Genomic DNA, 22,718 nt, shown 5'->3' on the forward strand with positions numbered 1-22,718 from the left:
TTAAAGTATAAATAAAGAATGTGAGGGTAATCCCATCATAGACAGTTTTCATTAAACAAGTTTTCCCATTTGATGACTTCTCCTCTATTGCTGTTATGGTGACAACTCAAAATGTAGTATTTTGCCTTAATTATTTTCATGGAGGCAATGGTCATCAGGACACATAGAAAGGGTAAATCTTTTCAGGAAAGGACAGTCTGCCATAAATCCCAATCTGATTGCTAACCTTTCCTTGGACTAAGGTGGATTTCCACTTTTGCAGTCAGATTTGGGAAAGCCCTACTTTATGTTTGTTATGTGTTCACACAGCATTGTTATGTGTTCACACAGATGTTTCTCAGGAGAAGGTGTCATGGCTGACTGCAAGGTTTTTTGAATAATCTTATAGTGAGTCTGTTCCAAAATACAATGTAAAAAGCCCAGCCTCTACACCTTTAGTCCTTTGTTAGGCCAGAAAGTATTACAATTTAAAATCTGTCTGCACAGACAGGGTTAATTAGGGCAAACACAACTGCCCAGCCCCATCTTAAGCAAAGAACTCCTGTCATGCTCCTACTGACTGGAAAACGTTAGCTCTGACTCAGGCCTGGCTCACACTGGTGCAACATGCGCTCCGACATTGAGAGCACAAGTCGCACCCCATTAAGTGCAATGGAACTGTTCTAATAGAAACGACTTGAGTTGCTCTGACTTATAAAAAGGTTCCTGCACTACATTTGGTGCAACTTTGGCATAACTTGCATTGACTCCTGTCAAAGAAGTCTAATTCCCCGTACAAACTCTTGGAATTTTGGTTGGAAAAAGCTCTGATGGTTTTCCCAACGGAATTCCGACGGGATTTGGCTCAAGCTGTCTTGCATACACATGGTCAAACCAAATTCCGACCGTCAAGAACACGGTGACGTACAACACATACAACGGGACTAGAAAAAGGAAGTTCAATACCCAGTAGCCAATAGCCTCCATCTTCTAGTTGAATCTAAGCATGAGTGAGTTTTTGCGCATCGGAATTGCATACACACGATCTGAATTTCCGATAGAAAGTTTTTCCGTCGGAAAAATTGAGAACATGCTCTCAAATTTTTGCTGGCGGAATTCGGCCAGCTAAATTTCCGATGGAGCATACACACGGTCGCATTTTCCACTGAAAAGCTCTAATCGGTCTTTTGCTGGCCGAAATTCCGATCGTGTGTACGCAGCATTATGCAAGTCCTGCCAAAATCGTGCTGGGATTTCGTCTTTGAAGTCGTGGCAGTGTGAACCAGGCCTCTGCAGGAGATCTCTACAGAACCTGCAAGTTGGCAGGGAACAGGTGTGTCTACTTTGTCTGTAGCTGCTTTCTAAAGAAAAAAAAAACAACTGTAGGAGTTTGCACATCTTTTGCTTTGATGCAGCTAAATGTATTTAAATGATTTTAACAGAAAATTTAGTTGGGCTTTAGGCAAAAACTTCAACCTTATTCAAACATAGTTGGACATAACAAAAATCAATAGGTTTGTGCGGAAACTATTTAAATATTATATATTTGAACATTTAACATACATAGCAACTAATAATAAATTTTATCATCAAGGCTCAGTTAAACAAAGGACAAGTGTGCACGTTGAAAGATAACAGCCAGAGGGAGAACTGGACGGTGCAGATGGCTGGCAGTGGGGGGACCAAGGATGTTCCTGCTGCCTGTTTTGTGATACCTCCCCCAGATCCAGAGTCCCTGGAAAGGGTAAAGAAGTAAGTGTGTTTGAATTAATATTTATTTTTAGTGCAAACAATGGTATACTCTGGAGAGAAAATTAAACTGGAACTTCAAATATATATATATATATATATATATATATATATCCTGCTATACATCTCCTGCTCTCTAGCTCCTTTGTCACTTCCTCCCATGCTTGCCTCCAGGATTTCTCCAGATCTTCTCCCATCCTTTGGAACTCCCTACCCCAATCTGTTTGACTGTCGAATAATATATCCATCTTTAGACGATCCCTGAAAACCCTTCTCTTTAAAGAAGCCTATCCTGCTTCTAACTAACCCTGCTTTACTTTCTCCATCAGCTCACCCCCCACAGCTGTTACCTTTTGTATCAATTGATCCTTACTTTTTAGATTGTAAGCTCTAATGAGCAGGGCCCTCTGATTCCTCTTGTACCAAATTGTAATATGACTGTAATGTCTGCCTTTATTTTGTAAAGTGCTGTGCAAACGGTTTGCGCTATATAAAACCAGTATAATAATAATATATATACAAATCCCCTCTGTTCATTTATGTAGTCATTACAAATAATTACATGTATTTTTAAATGCTGCAAATGTGACAGAAATCAGATTTGGAGTAAAAGATACTAATAGGCCTCATGCACACTGGGCATTTAGCCCTGGGGTTTTGGCTCATCCAGGAGTCACAAGTGCAATACCCAGCCCTGTTGCCTGTCAAAGTGTAAGACATAGTGAAATATGTTGCGGCTGGACCCTGTACCAAGTGTTACTCTTGTGTAAAGCCCTATGTGTTCAGGGGCTCATGTCTGGAGCACAAAAATCCTGCATTCTTGGCATACATCTCTGAAAGCTTGGGGCGCTAAACATGAGTACTACTCGGTACAACATCCAGCCAGCGCACACTTCAGCCTCTCATAGATTTGAACAGGATGCAGGCAGTGGGGCGAGATGCTGGACCTGTGCCTCCTAGGAGGATGAAAATGCTGGGACGGGATTTGACACACAGGGGCAAAACGCCCAGTGTGTGCGAGGCCAGGACTGAAGAAAATGTTTAAGCAGGGTACAGTAAGTATTTACTACAAGGAGGACCTGTGTTAATGCTCAGTCATTGCTCAAGGAACAGCTAGGTGATACCAGGAAGCTGCAAAATTGTGTCACCTTTCTAGCTAAACAGAGGAGTTGATTTACTAACTGGAGAGTGCAAAATCTGGTGCAACTCTGCATAGAAACCAATCCGCTTTCAGTTTTTTTGTCAAAGCTAAATTGAACAAGCCGAAGTGAGAAGCTGATTGGCTACCATGCACAGCTGCACCAGAATTAGCATTTTCCAGTTTTAGAGTTTTAGTAAATCAGCCCCAGAGTAATTTGGCATGTAAAACATATACAGTATGTATTTCATCTGTGCATTTAGGAGTCTGTCTGGAGTACCACTTTAACTCTGTTTAATTAGTACATGAGAACAGTTGCACTTTATTCCGCTAAATATGTGATCAGCTTGCTAATGATTACTTCTTTTGTCAGATTAGAAGCAGAGCTGAGTGATGCCAAAAAGAAAAAGGCAGCAGTGCAAAATGCTCTGAAGTCAAGCAACCTGGAGCCTGCAAGAGCCAGCAAACTGGGTAATAATTTGTCACATCCCATAGACATACAGTAACTGCTCCAATCATATTACTTTAGGAAAATATTAAATATGTAATTATCCAATAGCATATAATATAAATACACATAGAATTGAATAAGTAAAAAAAAATAGTGATCACACTCATGCCAACCAAATAAATGTGTAGTGATTGATATATGAAACAAAATAGTCCAAGTGGAAAAACAGCAGTGTCAAACGAGGTGAAGGAATAGGTAAACCATCTCTTCCAACCAATTAATAAGGTGACTGGTGTGTATTTCTTATAGTTGTTGTGACACCTCCATGCTCTCTAGCAGCTCACCTTACTGCTGTAAGGTAACAGCATTAGATAAATGGGAGTCATGGTATCTCCGCCCGCCTTTAGGGGTGTTTTCAGTAGTACACACAGCCTGTGTATCTCTGGGATCAGGAAAACTTCCTCTATGGAAATCCTGGAAGTCCTACCCGATAATCTCCTCGATATTTCCTTGGCATTAATACAGTGCCTCTTCTGGTCTTGCCATGTTTGGTATGTATTAGGGGATGGGTCATGGATATATCTCTGTTCCGCATCAATAACATTGAGTTCTGTGTTTCTTATGTCAGAATTTAAAGCTCTGGAGAAATCTCTTGTTTCTTGAACACCCCCCTTATGGTTGCCTTAAAAGCTTCCCATTGGTGGTGCACTATTTTCCTTCCAATAATGATCAATAGCGGTTTTGCATTTCAGGGTAATAAGTTCCTCCTGTAACCAATGTACATTCATACGCCAGTGTTTCCTCCCCTGAGGAGCATTCAGGTCCAATATGACCTCCATTGGGGAAATGATCCAAAAGGGCTCTGGGGAGATGTATGAACCTTGTTATGATCGGAAGACCATCTATTGAGGAGAGCAGCTGGTCTATCCTGGACAGTGTATTATGGGTCTCTGAGTGACAGGAATATTCTTTGACTCCAGGTTTTTTTTGATGCCATACACTGGTGAGAGCGTAGCTCTCCAACCAGGAAGAAAGAATGTGGTGTGAGTTAGAGGTACAACCATGTCTGTCAAGAGTCACATCCGACACTGCATTGAAGTCTCCTAGCAACAGCAGTGGTCCTTGTGCTATCAGCACAGCCTCTGTTATAATACTTTCCAACACCTGGAAAGAGAACGGGGGGGGGGATATATACACATACCAGTGTTAAGCATATATTAAACATCTGACATACTAGTATAGCATATCTACCATTGGGGTCCAGCTTGACCTATAAAATATGTGCTGCAGCCTTTTTAGTAACCAGAATGGCTACCCCTCTTGAATACATGGAGTATTCAGCATGAATAACCCTCATAATATTACCGCATCAACACAGCGTTGCATGGAGGCAATCAGCCTGTGGCACTGCTGAGGTGTTAATGAAGCCCAGATTTCTTTGATAGTGGCTTTGAGCTCATCTACATACACTCATTTTATTAAGTCCAAAGTCAGCACAGCCCTCTACCAGGAAATTGTAGAGCACTTCATGCTTCCCTCTGCTGACCAGCTTTATGGTGATGCTGTTTTCAATACCTGGTTTAATGATCATGGTATCATTGTGCTTGATTGGCCAGCAAACTCGCCTCACCTAAACCCCATAGAGAATCTGTGGGGTATTGTCAAGCGGAAGATGAGAGACACCAAACCTAACAATGCAGATGAGCTGAAAGCCACTATCAAAGAAAACTGTGATTCCATAACACCTCAGCAGTGCCACAGGCTGATCGCCTCGATGTCACGCAGCAATGATGCAGCAATTCATGCAAAAGGAGCCCCTACTAAGTATTGAGTGCATACTATACTGTATATAGATATACTTTTCAGAAAGCCAACATTTCTGTATTAAAAATTATTTTTCTTATTGGTCTTATATAATATCCAGAATTTTGGGTTTTCACTAGCTGTAAGCCATAATCATCAAAATTAAAAGAAAGATATGCTTGAAATATATCACTCTGTGTGTAACACATTTTTATAAAATATATGTTTCACTTTTTGAACTGAATTACTGTAATAACTTACCGTATTTATCGGCGTATAACACGCGCCGGCTTATAACACGCACACCAAGTTTAGGAGAGATTTTAAAAGAAAAAAGCTTTTAGGAGGGAAGTTTAAGGAAAAAAACTTACATTTAAATGCCCATCAATGCAGCCTTGCAGTTAGCCTCGTCAGTCATTTGCAGCCTTACATTTAGCCTTGTCAGTGTCATTTGCAGCCATCCATTTAGCCTTGTCAGTGTCAATTGCAGTCATCCATTTAGCCTTGTCAGTTGTTTTCAGCATTTTCTGTGTGTTTGCCATTTAAAAATGGCTCCGCCAAGATACATAGCGGATCGCCTGTGTATCTCGGCGGCGCTCGGTAGTTCTCTGTGGCTTCCGAGTATTTTCGGCGGCACTCGAAAGCTGCAGAGAACGTCTGAGTGTGGTCGAAAATAGCCAAGAATGGCCGAAGATAGCCGAGAACGGCCGAGTGTGGCCAAAAATACCCGGAAGCTGCCAAGAACGGCAAAAAGGCTTAGAAACAGCGGGGGATCGGCTAATAACACGCAACCCCCGATTTCACCCTGATTTTAGGGGGAAAAAAGTGCGTGTTATACGCTGATAAATACGGTAACTTTTTGATGATATTCTAATTTTATGAGATGCACCTGTATGTTTGCAAGTGTTCCGTTGAGTGATGAGGCTTCATTGAAATACAATTTTATTAGTAAGGGGGATTTTGAAATTGAAGTGTGACTCTTAAATCTGTATTTTATTTGGGCAGCTTCTGTGGGTGGAACACCTATTCCACCAGTCCGAACCTCTAGTGTTCCAAGTGAAGATCCTCAGGCAACCCAGATCCTCAACAAGCTAAACAAAATCCATGGAGACCTGCAAGACACGGAGCAGGAGATCCTGAAAAGGGTTCGTGCACCTGTGAACCGATCTTCACCAAGCCAAGATCTAACACAAAGACTGAAGGACCAGGAGGTGAGTGAATTGAGGGATATTAACATTTGAGTATGTGCCCTCTTTAATTATGGATTTTTTTCTATATTTTAAATATAGTAGGGGAAGGTTAGTACTCCTGTCAGATTTTTTTATTGCAAGATTCCCCTCACTTCCTACTCCAAAGACAATAACATACAGTTCAAGGCAGGTTGACAGACTTGTAAGCCCTGAAAAAAGGGACATTTTAACACAACAAAACACCTTAGCACATTTGTTTTTAAAACTTTAAGCAATAGAAGGCCATTATTCCAAACCCCCTTCTTTGGAGCGCTTTTCTCATTGCATTCAGAGAGGAGAGCTTTTTTATTACTACTATCGTTAAGGAAGCCTAAAAGACTCCTTGAGAAAATTTCAATCAATTTAAATCTGATCGGATACAGTACCACAGCAACTATTACTAGAGATGCACCGATAACAGTTTTTGATTGGGTACAATTACCAATACCTATTTTGCCCTTGGATGCAATTATGTTTTACACACCCTAGTTCACACCAGTGAGGCTTTGAAATCACGCTACTTCAGCGCAATTTCAAGGTCACGGATCAGTGAAATTTAGACCTTTCATTTCATTGTGGCTTGCAACTTTATTTAGTAGAAGTCAATGCAAGTAGCAATAAAATCGCAAAAAAGTCGTGCAGAAACCTTTTTGAGAGTCACTACGACTTGAGTGACAACATATGTAAAGACCTAGCAACTTTCTGAGAAAGAGGAACACATTTTAGCACAAAGTGTGTATAGAAAAAAGACACACATCTGGCACACCCCCAGTTACACACACCATGAAGGATTAATATGCAAAATGTAATTGCTTAAACCCACAAGTGTTTTTTTTTTCACCAATACTGTTCCTTTATACTGGCTTTTGAAAATATCAAATGTAATCACTTAGAGGTTAGATAAAAGGTTTTATGTAACATAAATACTTTCAGTAGTGCATGTTTTATTGAGATCTATACATTGGGCCAAAAAGAGGGACAAGAGAGGAGGAAAAAGGGACAGAATGATTTTGTGCCAAGTAAGAGACAGTCACTCCAAATGAGAGACAGTTGGGAGCCATATCTCCCGAGTAGAGTTCAGACTGGGACAGGAAAAAGCAGCACAAGGAGCCAGTCATTTGGGCTACCCTGCTTATATGCTAACAAGGAACATGCTGACAGGAGGAAAGCACAAAGTGACAGATGATCAGTCTGTAACTTCTCTTTTAACTGTCAAGTCACAGGTTTGAAGAGGGATATGGCTTGTAAGGGTTATTTAAGGCTTAGAGAACTTTTTTTGTTATTTTTTATTTAATTCCCCAGGGGACCAAATACATACTGTATATCACTTGGTCAAATTCTGACTGGTGGCCTGATTGTCCACTAAATACACCATTTTATATTGGCTGTAAGAATTGAACAGGACCATAAGCTATATGCACTTGGTCCCCTGGGGAGTTAAACAACATAGAAAATGATAGTTCTTCGTTAACTGTAACAGAGAAAAAGCACGTCTCCTGCCCTGCCAGATAAGGCTCTGTTTTGCGATGGAGCCATGCAAAAAACTCAGAACTGGATGGAGCGAAATACAAAGTATATGGCAGGTTAAACAGCTCGCTCCTTTTTAGTTGTTTGATTGGAGTTCAGCTTTAAGGTCTAAAGCTCAAAAAAAAAAAAATGTTGATGTAAATGGATGCATTTGAATGGGCTCAACCATTCATCTGAATGGGTTGAACCATTTTTAGATGGTTTAAACATCCTTGTTGCACCATACCCTGCGATTTTGTTTACTTCAGGACATGGGGGATTATCATTTATATCTCGTATTGCAATATGCCATGCTTTTTATCATCATTTTAATTTTATATTGTCATTTTTCTATATCATATATGTAATACTGTTATATTTCATGCAAATGATTGGTTCAATAATAAACATAAAGAATTTTTACACTCACATGAATCCTTTTTTTTTTTTTTTACAATTATTTTATTTATTCCAAGAAAAGGGTCAGGTACAATCACCAGGTACATTCAGGCAATTACATTGTACACATATCTGGATATATACAGTCAGTTACATAATATAGCATCACAGGGATGTACTATGGTTGGAGACAATTTAGGGCCTCCTAGGAGCAAACCGATATACTGCCAGCTGGAATGTCTCCGGTGGTCTTAAATCCCGGTGCTGCCTATCCATTAATGTTGCTCCAGTGAAGGTCCTGAACCAGCCCCAAGCAGTTTTATAATTTCACATATTAGACTATCTGGAGCACACTCACATGAATTCTTTTGATTTTGCCATACACACTTCATTTAAAGTCCCAAATTCCCCTCTTGTTTTCACTGTTAACAATTGAGACATCTTTCAAGATGAAATACAACAAAGTATTTAGCTAATAGATCACACATTTTGTAACTTAATTTTGCAGAGAACAGCTCAACGCATCCAAAGTATTGCAGCAGAGAAAGAAGCTGCAAAGAGGGAGTGTGAAAACTTCCTGGCAAAGAAACCAACAGGATCAACAGCAGCCCAACTCCCAACCACCTTAACAAATGTCAATAACAAGTACAACGATGTCAAGGTCCTTTCAACACTCTATGGAGAAGAGTATGTAACAGTAAATATATATTGTCTGCTATATATAAGAGAAAGAATGGGAATATGGGTTCTGGTATGGACCAGTTGATACATCTAAGGCTAGTCATACATGGATCTTTTTTTTTTTTGATCAGCCAGGAGGCTGATCAAAAAAACTGAACAGATTCACCATCTACACAAAAGTGTGTTATTGTATTATGACAGTGAAGACTCCTCTGTTTTCAGAAAACACTGATTAGTGGTGTAACCAATTGGCTGCAACGCTAATCAATGGAAAATTCATAAGGAACATTTTCCAACAAGCTAGTTTTAAGGGATGATGATTATTAGATTGACTTCTCTGGAATGGGAACATCCAAAGATGGATCAAAATTCAGCCATTCTGTGCTTTATAGCCAGCATAAGACAGTCTTTCTCAGCCAGGGTTCAGTGGAACCGTAGGATTCCTCCAGAGGTTCCTTGAGCAATGAGCGATTTCGGACTATCACATAAGTAACCACTAACAACGATTATCTTTTTTAGCTAGTTTAAGGGGGGATTCTTCACAATGACCACCATTGTAATGAGCATTCTTCCTAATGACCTTCACATTAATGTACTGTGAGCTGCAGAAATAGTAATTATTAGCACAAGTTCCCTGAGATCAGAAAGTTATTTAAAGGATCCCTTTATGGTGAAAAAAAGGTTGAGAAAGGCTGATCCAAGATGTAATATTCACTTGTGGTTACAAGCATGACCATATTTACAGTATATTAAAACCACAACCCTTCTCTCTCCCCCCACCATTTTGGTTAGAGTGGGGAAAGGTTAAAACCTCTGTCAGGTCTTTTTTTTTTGGCCGTGTCCCATTGCAGAGATTTTCTTTCCTATCTTCTACACTCATCAGGAAATGAGAGAAAATCATTTCAAAGTAAGGGCAAAAACCCCTCTTGTACAGACATTACCAAGGCATGTCCCTGTGGGGAGATTTCTCCACTATTCCTCTCTATAATTTTCTGTCTCAGTAGCAACCATCAATCTTCGAGGACACAGACATCAATATCAAACCAACAGGGTTTCAACACACTCTACCCAAAGTGACTTTGAATAAGTTCTAAAACTTTGTCTAAATTAACCCCTGGTATGTGTGCATGGATCTGGAATTTTCAAAAAAGTCATAAGATCAACACAATGTAGATGCACTCTTGTTTTTTTTCAAGGGAATACTCCAATGAGTTTTGGCTTTTCACTTGTCTTTGTTCCCCATAACTACTATAATTCTATTTATTCTCTTTACATCTATTATTTCTGTATTTTTGTCTTAAAATTATCCCAGATTTGCAGTTTGGACTTGACCAAGAGGTCAAGCAGCAGAAGTACAGGCAAAGTTTCAGAATTATAATGTCAATAGGCTTGTTAAGTGTCCACTAAAATAATTCCACCAATTTACATGCATTCATCAATAGTTCAGTGACACAGTGGGGGTTATTTACTAAAGGCAAATCCACTTTGCACTACAAGTGCACTTGCAAGTGCACTTGCTGTAGATCTGAGGGGGACATACAAAGGAAAATAAAAAAACAGCATTTTAGCTTGCACATGATTGGATGATAAAATCAGCAGAGCTTCCCCTCATTTCAGATCTTCCCCTCAGATCTACAGCTACTGCATTTCCAAGTGCACTTGTAGTGCAAAGTGGATTTGCCTTTAGTAAACCTACCCCAGTATTATATACAATTATTTTTCAGTCCCTGTATAGTGCTGAATTATCTTCTTACAGAGCCAAAGCATCTCTGAACTTGGAGAGTCAGACCAGCAAGACTGAGGACATGATCAGAGGGTTTGAAAGTTTCCTTGCACAAGACAGAGCTTTACCTGATGGGCCCAACATCATTCAGGAGCGTTCAAGTCAGATCCAAGTAAGAAACCACATCTTGATTTAGAAGAAACACAATAGGGAAAGTTGTAACCTTTAGCTTGCTATAACCAGAGTAGAGTGATATGTTGGCAAACAGCAAAGAATGATGAGTTATCTACAAGAAGACAATACTCACTTAACACACCCATTTTATAGTTAGCAAGAACATTGTTTCATTCTTAAATACAAAGCAAGCATTCACTCACTTACCGTACATACACTGTACTTTTATAAGGTTATAAAACCAATGTTGTATTACATTACAGTACAGTATCACATTAAGTAATTTATTGTAAAACGTATTGTTCATTATTACTGGTCACCAGCCAGAAGCATATCTTCATTCCAATAGGCATGTCGCCACAATCATTCTTGGCATTATAGTCAAATTACTTATCAAAACATCCTCTCCATGAATAGGAAGGTTTCTGATGACATTCATAGAGGTCACTGGAAGCCTCCACAAATCAGTGTTTTGAGAGTGGAGACCCCTGGAAAGTTAGTAAAGGTAGCATCAAAGATAACATTTTAGACTCTGTACAGATTTGGCTTGGATAGGCTAAGCCTACTGTATGTGAATTAGTTCCGATACTGTAATCAACATCATTGTTAAATACTTCTTCATATCATAGCCAAATCACAGTGTAAATTTATATGTAGACAGTCAGTAGTTTGCAGTATGGTGTATGTAAGTTATGCAACTTCAGGTTGGGAGTGGTACTGAAATGCTGTTGACTTGATTTAAACATTGAAAACTAAACTCTGGGCAAAACAAGATTTTGTTCAACCATTTTTATGATTCAGAAACCCTTGATACACTGCATAGCCAGCAGAGTGACACCACTTTCTCTATTATAGTGAAAATGAATACAGTGGTTTCACCTCTCTACCCCAGCCTGCTTGTGGAATGCACTACATCCTACTGCAGGCCATAGACTAGCTGTTGTGTAAACCAAACAATTGACAGTGCAGAATTACTAATTCTTTGGGAAGCAACTGTTCAATGTTCAGCTTTAAGGGCCACATCTCAAGCAACAGCATAAGGCACCCACCCTACAGCTACCATCTTCTTTTTTATGTCTACAATTTAATTTATAGATCATGGCAGCTATTGGCTTCTTTGTTTTAGTCAACTGTTGGCAATATCTCCACTTTTGTTGTGAATTTCAGTGTTGAACAAAGTCTCTTTTTTGCAGCTCTCCTGAAAATGAAATGTTTTTATATAAAAATTATTTTTCTCAAACAGAAATTGAAGAGAGACCTTGTTGATAAGCAAGACAATCTTCTGAAGCTGAACCGAAGCTTGAAAGACACAGAAATGGCATGCAGTTCCCTACAGAGCAACACTCAGGAGCATAGTCCTGACCTGCCACAGCAACGCCTCCAGGTCCAGAAACTCAATGACAGATACCATGCTGTAGCTGACCAGCTGGATCAAAGGTAAGCATTAAAGTGTATGTATAGCCAGTAGGAAAATAAAGTTGGAAATGGTTAAAACCCCTGCAAGTAAATGTTTTGCTGTTTGTGTCCCTTTAACAAAAGTTAAAGGAAGTCTCCCAGAGTGAGGGAAATTCCCCTCTTTGATAGTTGTCCCTGGAACACATTTCTCCTCTAGAAGGTTTATCCTTGCATTTTGTTTTATGGACAACACTACACTTGGATTTCCTTTAACTTTCTTTTTCATTATGGCAAACAGACGTGTAAATCTACCCAATAGGGACCCAGACAACAATTATAACTTGACAGAGGGTCTAACCCACCCCCATGCTATCCAAAACTAAAAAAAAAATGCCTGAAGATAAACATTATTCTGACAAATTGTAAAGCCTCGTACACATGATCGGATCTTCAGATGGGAAATGTGTGATGACAGGCTGTATGCCGTTTGTATGCTCCATCGGACAATTGTTGTCGGATTTTCCGTGGGAAAATGTTGGATAGCAGGTTTTAAAATTTTCTGCGAACAAATATCTGTTGTTGGATTTTCCGAGTGTGTGTACACAAGTCCATCGGACAAATGTCCTAAGTACAACATCAGCTTGGAAGCAAGGACGAGCCAGAAGCGGTCAGACTTGTAAACTAGCGTTCCTAATGGAGAATTAACATTCTTGACATGGCAAATTATGACATCTTCAAATGCAGCGCACATTCTCTTCTTCTTTAATGGGATAATAATGAAGCTGCTTTGCTGGTGATACTAATGGAGTTATTTCAAACTAATTTTCAAAGGCTTTTTTTTCTAGTGATATCAAGAATAATATTATTATGCACAGCACACTTATCCCGCAGTTTTTAAGATCAAAGATACAACTATGTTGGTGTCCCTTGTTAGTTTTACATTGTATTTTTTTAAATGTAACTGCCTACTCCCAAACTGCCTTTTGAAGTAAAACACAAGTATTATTCTACACTATTTTTTTATTGTGCATTAAAAAAAAAAAAAAAATTAGACATGGTATCTGCTAAAAGAACTTAACTAAAAAGTGCATTCAATGCATCCAAAAATATAGATCTAATCTAATAATTATTATTCAACCAAAAAATAAAATAAAAGCCTCATGCAAGTGTCCTGCTTCTTAATATAGGGGGTCAACAATGCCAAGAGTTGGTGAAAGCAGGGATCCGTCATCCGGAGATAATTCTGAAAATCATCTAGATTATTCTCCTGGAGCTCCCGCAGCAAAGGCATATGACATAATTGGTCACAATTAATAAAGCAACCCATTTTTGGTCCAGGAACGCCTCCTCCTCCTTTTCCTGGATTGGACTTGGGTCAAAGCAGTAACTCCAAGGCCAATAATAAATAAAACGTTATCTCCTTCGATTCCACAACATGTCTGGTTGACGAACGGCTGTTCAGAAACTAACTGAAAAGCATGAAGTGAAAAGCGTGAAGTGAAAAGCACGAATCAACACTCACCCAACTTCTACTAAATTAGCAGAAGGAGCCCGAAGGGTGGCGCTAAAGTGCAGAAAAGCCACGTAGTACATCAGTACGTTTGTGTTTGTTGGCTAACAATACCTTGCCGTTAGTATGCAAGACAAAATCCAGGCACGCGCCTTCGGACAAAAGTCAGAGGTTTTGCCTGCAGAAAATCCAATTGTGTGCACGAGGCTTAAGGCTTAATAGAATTCAATCAGTCTAGAGTAATTATGGGTATATGGCTCTCCCGACTGTCCCCCATTTGTAGGGACTGTTCCTTCATTAAAACAAAACCCTTTAGTCCATCTTAGCTGTCCTTTTCTATGTATGTAAAGAATAATAAAAATTATGTTTATGTTATGTGTACTATTTTTCTGTAGAGGGGTATTTTTGCTTAGTTATTCATTTACTAGTTAATTTTGAATCATTAGTTCGTAATTTAAAAACTGATAGTGCTTATGCCCAAAACTTAGTTGGTTAGCATTTGACACGGGTCTCAATAGTGAAACTGCTTTAAAGCGTTTGTTAACCCCAAAAAATAAAAATAAATGCATATTTTGTTCCTTTAAAGCATGTTACACAGCACAGTGCTGTATAATTTGGCCCCCTGTAACACATGTCTGATCCTGCCTGGCTATACCCTCCCCTCTGCAAACAGACCACGATAATCATGGCTGCTGAGCCCCTGACATCGTGGTCTGTTTGCATGCCTCCGTCATCCGCAGTCTGCTCTCCTGTGTCTGTCTCCTCTGTCCTCCCGCCGCCATGTGTGTTACCTAGTGACAGTGGCGCCCCACCCCCCTCCTACTGTAAGAATAAAAAATATATCTATATACTATCCGTTATGTTTGCTAATAGAGTGCCCCCGCTGTCTGTGTTTCATTAAAAAAATACCTCCTTCACTGTATCTCACGGCGGCTCCCGGCGATCACATGATCGGCCGTGTCCCCTCTCTCTTCTCCTCCTGGCATCCCAGTGATGTAAACGGGGAAACTTCGGCCCCACCCACTGCTTCTATCAGATGGGCAGAGAGGAGACACAGCCAGTTACATGAGCTCCGGGATCCTCCGTCAGATACAGTGAAGGAGGTACTGTATTTATTGGTGTATAACATGCACTTTTTCACTCTGAAATAGCAGGGGCGTGTTATATGCCAATACTTCAATTAAAGCTGCATTGGAGGGGACAGGGAAGGGGGCAGGACAAGCACCATGCAGTGAGAATCTCCTGTTTACTTGGCAGCCTGTGTAATAGGAAGTTCCCTCTTCTGAGAAGCCATTGGACCATTGCTCTAGCTATCATAGGAGTTTCTTACTGTATGGTATGTAATATGTCAGCGCTGGTCTGGCCCCCTCCCTGTCCCCTCTAGGCTGCAGATGGGCATCGATCAGACTGAACTGATGGCAATGGTGAGCCGGCTGCATTGATGGCAGTGATGAGGCTGCTGCATTGATGGTAATGGTAGGGCTGCAGCATTGATGGCACTTGTGAGGCTGCATTGATGTAGACTGGTGAGGTTGCATTAGTTCCTTATTTAAAATGTAATTTTGTTTTCCTGAAACTTCCCTCTTAAAATTAATGTGCATGTTATACCCCAATAAATACTGTATTTTTTCACTGATACACAGAGACGGGGGGGGGGGGGGGTTGGCTCTATTAGGATACAGAATGGATAGTGTATATTGCTGTAAGTGGGTTAACAACCACTTTAAGATGGGGCATCGTCAAATATTGCTTAGCCCTTAGACAAAAGGGGAATCATTATAGAACATGAGACTGTAAATCACAGTAAACAGATGTGCTTACTGACATAAAATTGTTAAACGTTTTTTTTTTTGCAGAGAAAAGATGCTCAGAGACACCAACCTACCATATCAGCAGTTTAAATCTGCTAGTGAAAACTTGGACTCTTGGCTAAAAGGACTTCCACGCAACCAGATCACATCATCAGATAGTCCAAGTCAGGTCAACTACAAGCTCCAAAGCCAGAAGGTAAGTTTGCTTTGGACTTCCTTACACAACACAATAGTTTAAAAGCTAATCCCACTCAAAATAGTACATTGGTGTTGTGGATGTGGCACTGCATTAAATCTAAACTGCTTTGAATAACTAAACAAAATTCGTCCAAATTTCCGAAATTCGAATTCTACCTGTAAATATATTTCTGAAATCAAAGACTGTGTATATTGTGAGCAACATTTCGAAACAATGCTGTTTTTGTTAAGCCAAAGGTGATTTAAAGAGTCAATGTAATCATCTGATAAAGGAGTTTTCTTTTGTTTGTTCACTTGCCACATTTGAATAAAGAAAAAAAAAGAAAAAAACAAAATGTTAGTTTTCGATTCGACCAGTTCAAAATGTATGGATTAGAACATTTTGAATCGAAAAAAAAAAATCAGTATATTAGAAGAAAATAAAGACATAAAATGAATTCCGAATACAAATTGAATGAATCAACCAAATTTAACGAATCTAACTAGATTAACGCATCTAAACTTTTTCATCATGTATATGTCTAGTGGAGGGTGTAGCTTGGGAACTTCAGATGACTAATCTTGCTACTCTAGCCCCAACATACACAAGCAGCTTCTTATAGCTTAAGTCACCTTACTCTATAGTAGTTAGGACCATTCATTAATTTAACAGCTTTTACAATGCCAATATTTATTGTGTATTTATGGGCAAAAAAATAGGACATCTTTGCAATACGTACACGTTTCCCCAAGTTTTGTCTCTTTAAAATTACCCTGCCACTAATGGGAAGAAATAAAATTAAACCTAGCCTATTAAGGATGATGTATAGTCACCATTTCGACTATCTATTTTACATACCACTTCTGACATCCCATTGTGGGTGCTCTTGGAACTACCTAACTGTACCCCAATTTCTTTACAAGCGTTGCTTTGGCTTCCTCATAAATTACGCCCCCTGGCACTAAGCCCTCTTATGCTTCATGGCTTGAAGCTGTGGGACTCTGTTCGATATTCAAGAAATTTGATGTTCCGTCTTGTCTCTTTTACCGATCGTTAATGATCATCTTTTTCCTGCCGGGGCTAGAACAACCTTGTTTCCTGGTGGACCTCCAATGGCTTTACTGGTGTGCATAATTTTTAACTATGCGCCTGTCTCCATCATGAGAGGCCAGGGACGCATGGGATCCCTGGGCAGGAACATTTCCATTATTTGCAATTGCGCAACTGGATTCTATCTCTCCGTCGTACTGCCACCTTTAATTTTTGTAAGACATTGTTGAGCATACTTGCTTACACTCCCCGGGGGCCCCTGGTCTTATCTCATTGCTTTATGCCTCCCTTAATTATTATTATTATACAGGATTTATAAAGCTCTAACAGTTTGTGCAGCGCTTTACAACATGAGGGCAGACAGTACACTTACAATACAAATCAATACAGGAGGGATCAGAGGGCCCTGCTCGTTAGAGCTTACAATCTAGAAGGAAGGGTGAATTGGAACAAAAGGTAATAACTGTGGGGGATGAGCTGATGGAGAAAATGAAAATACAGCTATTAGGTGTGGGTAGGGTAGGCTTCTCTGAAGAGAAGGGTTTTCAGGGATCGTCTAAAAGCTAATAGAGTAGAGGATAAGTGGACAGATTGGGGTAAGGCATTCTATAGGATTGGAGAGGCTTTGGAAAAGTCCTGGAGGTGAGCATGGGAGGAGGTGACAAGGGACCTAGAGAGCAGAAGGTCTTGAGAGGAACAAAGAGAATGAGTAGGTTGATATGTAGAGACTAGGCTAGTGATGTAGCTGGGAGCTAAATTGTGGATGGCTTTGTAAGAAGCTGTTAGTATTTTGAATTTAATTTGTTGGGTGAGCAGAAGCCAGTGGAGGGATTGACACAGAGGGGTAGCACACACAGAGCGATTGGTAAGGTGGATGAGTCTGGCAGCAGCATTCATGATGAATTGAAGAGGTGATAGACTATGTAGAGATAAGCCAATGAGAAGGGAATTGCAACAGTCGAGGCGAGAGATGACTAGGGAGTGAATTAAGAGTTTTCTTGTGTCATTGGTTAGAAAGGGGAGTATTTTAAAGATGTTGCAAAGGTTGAGGCAGCAATATTTGGACAGTGGTTGAACGTGGTGCTTAAAGGACAGTTCAAAGTCCAGGACTACACCTAGAACCTTGGCATGCGAGGATGTGTTTATAGTTGTGCCATTTATTTTGACAGAGAGATCAGTGGAAGGGGAAAGGGCATTTGGAGGAGGAAAAATAAGTTTGGTTTTGGATAGATTGAGTTTAAGAAAGTGGTGTGACATCCAGACTGATATATCTGATAGTAAATTAGTGATAGTGAGGGGGTGAGCTGAGGGGTAGAGAAATGGATTTGGGTGCCGTCACTGTAGAGGTGGTATTGGAAGCCATGGGAGGCTATCAGCTGACCCAGGGAGGAGGTGTAGATTGAAAATAGGAGAGGTCCAAGAGCAGAACCTTGGGGGACCCCAACAAAGGAAGAGGAGTGGAGGAAGTAGAGTTGTAAGAAACGCTAAAGGTGAAGTTGGATAAGTAGGAAGAGAACCAGTGAAGAGTACAGTCATGGAGAGCAAAGGAGTGGAGTTCTTTGAGGAGGAGGGGGTGGTCAACCGTATCAAAGACAGCAGAGAGGTCCAGGAGTAGGAGTACAGAATAGTGTCGATTGGTTTTGGTCGTTAGTAGATCGTTTGTTAGTTTTAGGAGAGCAGTTTCTGTGGAGTGTTGAGGACGAAATCCAGACTGAAGGGGATCAAGAAGGCTATTATCAGCAAGATGGACGCTCAGATGGTTGTAGACAAGACGTTCAAGGAATTTGGATAAGAAGGGGAGCAAGGAGATGGGGCGTAAGTTCTTAAGATCGGATGGGTCCAGTGGGGGCTTTTTAAAGGGGTTGTAAAGGGAATTAAAAAAAAAAAAATAACAAACATGTTATACTTACCTCCACTGTGCAGCTTGTTTTGCACAGAGTGGCCCCGAACCTGGTCTTCTGGAGACCCTCGGCAGCTGTGTTGGCTTCCCCCCGCAAGTACTTCTCACGTTCATGCGAGCTCTCTCGCATTCTGAGAAGCACTTGCGGGCGCGCTCCGATGATACAGTCGGCGGCTATAGCCGCTCACTGTATCACTCGGCCCGCCCCCTGGCACGCCGTATTATTGGATGTGATTGACAGCAGTGCGAGCCAATGGCTGCGCTGCTTTCAATCCATCCACTCCAGCCAATCAATGGCCAGGATGAGCAGCGAAGAGGATGTCGGGGACGAGCGCGGGACTTTCGAGGGGTCAGGTAAGTAAAACAGGGGGGCTGGGGGCGCCAGCACTGTCAGATGTTTTTTAACCTTAATGCATAGAATGCATTAAGGTGAAAAAACGTTTACCTTTACAACCCCTTTAAGAATGGGTGTGACAAGTGCATGTTTTAGAGTTGGGGAAGATGCCAGAAGAGAGGGAGAGATTGAAGATGTGGGTTAGAGTGTGTAGCATAGAGCCAGAGGGTGAATGAAGCATTTGCGAGGGAACAAGATCCAGTGGGCAGGTGGTAAGGTGGACGTTAGCAAGTAGTTTAGCAACCTCATCTATAGTGGTGGGGTTGAAAGGGGAAAGTAATGATTGTACCTGTGGGCATGAAGTGTATAGCGTGGAGGGTATCTGAACAGTAGAGATCTCCTCACAAATTGTATCAATCTTCTGTTTGAAGTGATTGGCAATCTCCTGGGCAGTAAGTGAGTTGGCAGGTGGAGGTAGTGGAGGACTAAGTAGAGAGTTGAAGGTAGAGAAGAGTTGACAGGGACGAGATGATAAGTTACTAATGAGAGTGATACAATAGGTCTGCTTGGCAGTGAGGAGGCTGGAATTTTTGGAGGGCAGATCTATATTGTTATAAATAAATGTTTTAAAAAGAGTCAGAAGTGCTCCCACTTATAGAAAGAGCCCCACTTTGAGATGACTTAATGGTAGGTTGTCTTTGTTGACCCTTTCCTATGTGACATAATGGAAACAAGACCTTGGTTTCAGTATTGACGAGGAGGACTGGAGTAAGACCTTGATGACGATAGCAAAATTATCATTCAATACTAACACTCTCGTGGCCTCATATAAAGTGCTCCTGTGGTGGTACTGGGTCCTAACAAGGCTTTCCCATGCTTATCCTGGTAGTAGTGACATATACTTTCAGAATTACGGTCAGCGTGGGGATGTCTTACATACATGGTGGTCATGAACATGTCTGATCCGCTTCGGTCCAGGGTCTTTGGCGTACTGTAAACCTTATTTCATGTAACCATATGTAAAGATGCCTGACTGGCTCTTCTACATTATACCGGGTCTTTTCGCACCCCAGTGAAAATTTACCTCATACCTTTTTATAAATGCCAAGCGGACTATAGCCCCTGGCCTGGAAAACTCAGTCTGTTGCTTTTCAGAGAGTGAAAAGCAGGATGATGGTTGATGAGCAGATGTCCAGTATTTTGAAGGATTCACATGGGAAATTCTTGAAAGTCTAGGACCCTTGAATAAATTACTCCTGCCCGTCCCTGCCTCCGACTGGCTATGGTCGACTGTAAACCTCGCTTGTGCAGTTCCCACATCGGGCCTCTATCTCACTTTTCTTTCTTCTTCCTCTGCCTAATAGCCTTCATATCAGGAATGAAGAGGAAAAAAAGGAGACAAAGACTGCTATCCCTTAGGGGACAGTAAAGTATAGCTTGTGATACTTGCTTTGCCTCTACCCTGGCTCTCTTTGGTCATGGTAACAGTTTACAGTTATATTAATTATCATACAAACATACACTGTTCTTTGTATGTGCCTGTTCAATATCGCCCCTGCGTGGGTAAACAATGGCTTGAATATTTCACACATTGCTGGAACTGGCAGCAGAGAAGTGAGCATATGGAAAGGATTCAAACAACCTCCCTCTGAGTTTTCCTTCTTTGCTGGGAGTCTTTTGAGAGACCATGCGATCACCATTCGTTTGTGCCATCATTTGCATATGTGGATGTTCCTGTATACCAGTGTGTTGTCACCACAAGATTTGATGACTCATTGGGCATATGCCTTGTTGAGTCCAACCGCTCTGGTAAACGTTCCTTATGTTGGTGGTGGCTTCTCCCATTATCATTTCTTCACACTTGTCCTTCCACTGATGTCTTAAGGTGGTCGTTCACTTGGATTAACACCATATTTCAGTTTCCATCCGTGGACTTCATTAATTTACTTTTCATCATGTTGTGGACTATATTTAGTATATTCATTTTTTGCACATGTGTTATTAACAATGTAAAATGTCAGATGTCAGTATTTTTATTTTTTTCACTGTATTATATACAGTCTTATGCATTATGACCGTTCTTATCTAACGCTGCGCAAATACTTGTTATTTTCACATATTTAGCTTACTGAAGACTTATTTTATTCACTGTTGCTCTCAAACATTATTAAAACCCTTTACATTGTATGAGAAATTTTGATTTGAATGCATATTATAATTTTAGAGGCTTGTAGAGGAGATCCAAAGAAAGGAACCAGAGAAGAACAACATGTTGAAGCTTTCCAAGGATCTGATAAATTCTCTAAATGTAAGTACAGTCCTCTGTTCTGGTTTGTTGTTAGACGTGCCCTGTCAGCTAAAACATCCACAGTACCCATTGAGGCTATAGCTGCTTTATGAAGCAGGCCATACACAATAGATTTTTGAACAAATATTCATACAAAGATTTGTGCAACAATTTTCACTACAAATTTTACAAATGTTGTTTGAAAGCACTTCAAAATTTTGTTTGCTTTTTAACTTTTGAGGCTGGAATGAATTACATTTTCTGAAAAAAAATAAAAAATACAATCACTGTTAAAGTGTTGTTTGTTCAAGGAAGTTTTTCCATCTTGCTCCTTCAAATTTTCTCGTCACTTCAGTCGAAAATGAATGTAGATTTGGCCCTACAAACAATCAAAAATAATTGAGCAAAGATTTCTGAAACAAAAAAATTTGAACTAATTACTAGTGTACAGCCAGCTTACTGTAAGACTGCCCCTGCAGTTTTACAAATATGTGTTCAACTTACAAAATAGCTAACTGTATTGTGGAAGTTTATTTTAGATTTACCATTTACTTAGGAAAACTACAGCTACTGACCTCAAAATGTTGACTCTTTTGACCTTGTTTTTCTAAAAGGATTATGAGACTCAGGCTGACAGGTACAGCTCCACCCTGGAAAGCTCCGTTGTCTCTGCTGCCAAGATGCCAAAAGTCAACACTGTTCGGGAAAGCATTGAAAGCCAGGTGGGTCACAATGTACCAATGAACATGCATTTCTTTAAACAAAAGTATATCTTTCATATAACTGTTTCAAAAGCCATTGTGTAATATAAATTTTAAGCCCAGCTCCAGCCAATGCTTTTAAATCGGGGATGGGTAAAAATGTCATCAGGTCTTTTTTGCTTGGAGAATTTCTATAAGTTTTTATCCCCTTGATACCAGAAAGGAATTGATGGGAAAAGGTGTTACTAGGACAGAATGGTAAACAATAAAAAAAACCTCATTGCTAAAAAACTGTTTTAAAGATTTCCTATAAATTCCAGATACCCTGTCCCTATGAGATGAAGCAAGGGGAAATATTTTAAATGGACACAGATGGTAAAGCAACCTTGTGGAGATTCTGACACTTCCCAACACAATCCAAAAAATGCAGTTTGGCTGCAGTAGGGTTTTAAAAGCCAGCCTTCGCTGCTCACATACATCAATGAGCCTTAGCCGCATATGACCCTGTTGTTGGTTCGCTAGTTTTCCTTCCTTGGACCATTTTTGGTAGGTCCTGACCACTGTAGACTAGGAACATCCCACAAGAACTGCTGTTTTGGAGTTGCTCTGAACCAGTGATCTAGCCAATATAATTTGGCTCAAATTCTTACACTTGCAAATTGTTTTTACTTTCAGCAAATTAACCTCGGGGACAACATGTTCACTTGCTGCCTAATATAT

General features: G+C 40.3%; 1 protein-coding gene and 1 long non-coding RNA gene across 2 annotated transcripts in view; one reads left to right on the top strand and one right to left on the bottom strand.

The window, feature by feature from the left end:
* The window catches only part of EVPL (envoplakin), a 121,697-nt gene that overhangs the window by 93,892 nt on the left and 5,087 nt on the right, over nt 1-22,718 (top strand). The window contains exons 12-20 of the mRNA XM_077459357.1: nt 1,574-1,731; nt 3,240-3,337; nt 6,126-6,331; nt 8,763-8,941; nt 10,692-10,830; nt 12,076-12,269; nt 15,594-15,744; nt 21,235-21,318; nt 21,912-22,019. Coding sequence (XP_077315483.1) covers nt 1,574-1,731; nt 3,240-3,337; nt 6,126-6,331; nt 8,763-8,941; nt 10,692-10,830; nt 12,076-12,269; nt 15,594-15,744; nt 21,235-21,318; nt 21,912-22,019 — 1,317 coding nt within the window. The remainder of the gene's footprint in view (nt 1-1,573; nt 1,732-3,239; nt 3,338-6,125; nt 6,332-8,762; nt 8,942-10,691; nt 10,831-12,075; nt 12,270-15,593; nt 15,745-21,234; nt 21,319-21,911; nt 22,020-22,718) is intronic.
* On the bottom strand, nt 21,130-21,995 carry LOC143935465 (uncharacterized). Its single transcript, XR_013263523.1, has 2 exons — nt 21,873-21,995; nt 21,130-21,676 (listed from the first exon to the last, which is right to left on the bottom strand). It is a non-coding gene; the product is annotated as an uncharacterized LOC143935465 (long non-coding RNA).

The sequence above is a fragment of the Lithobates pipiens genome, unplaced genomic scaffold, assembly GCF_037356315.1.
Source record: "Lithobates pipiens isolate NorthernLeopardFrog02 unplaced genomic scaffold, aLitPip1_a1.2 Scaffold_28, whole genome shotgun sequence".
NCBI lineage: Eukaryota > Metazoa > Chordata > Amphibia > Anura > Ranidae > Lithobates > Lithobates pipiens.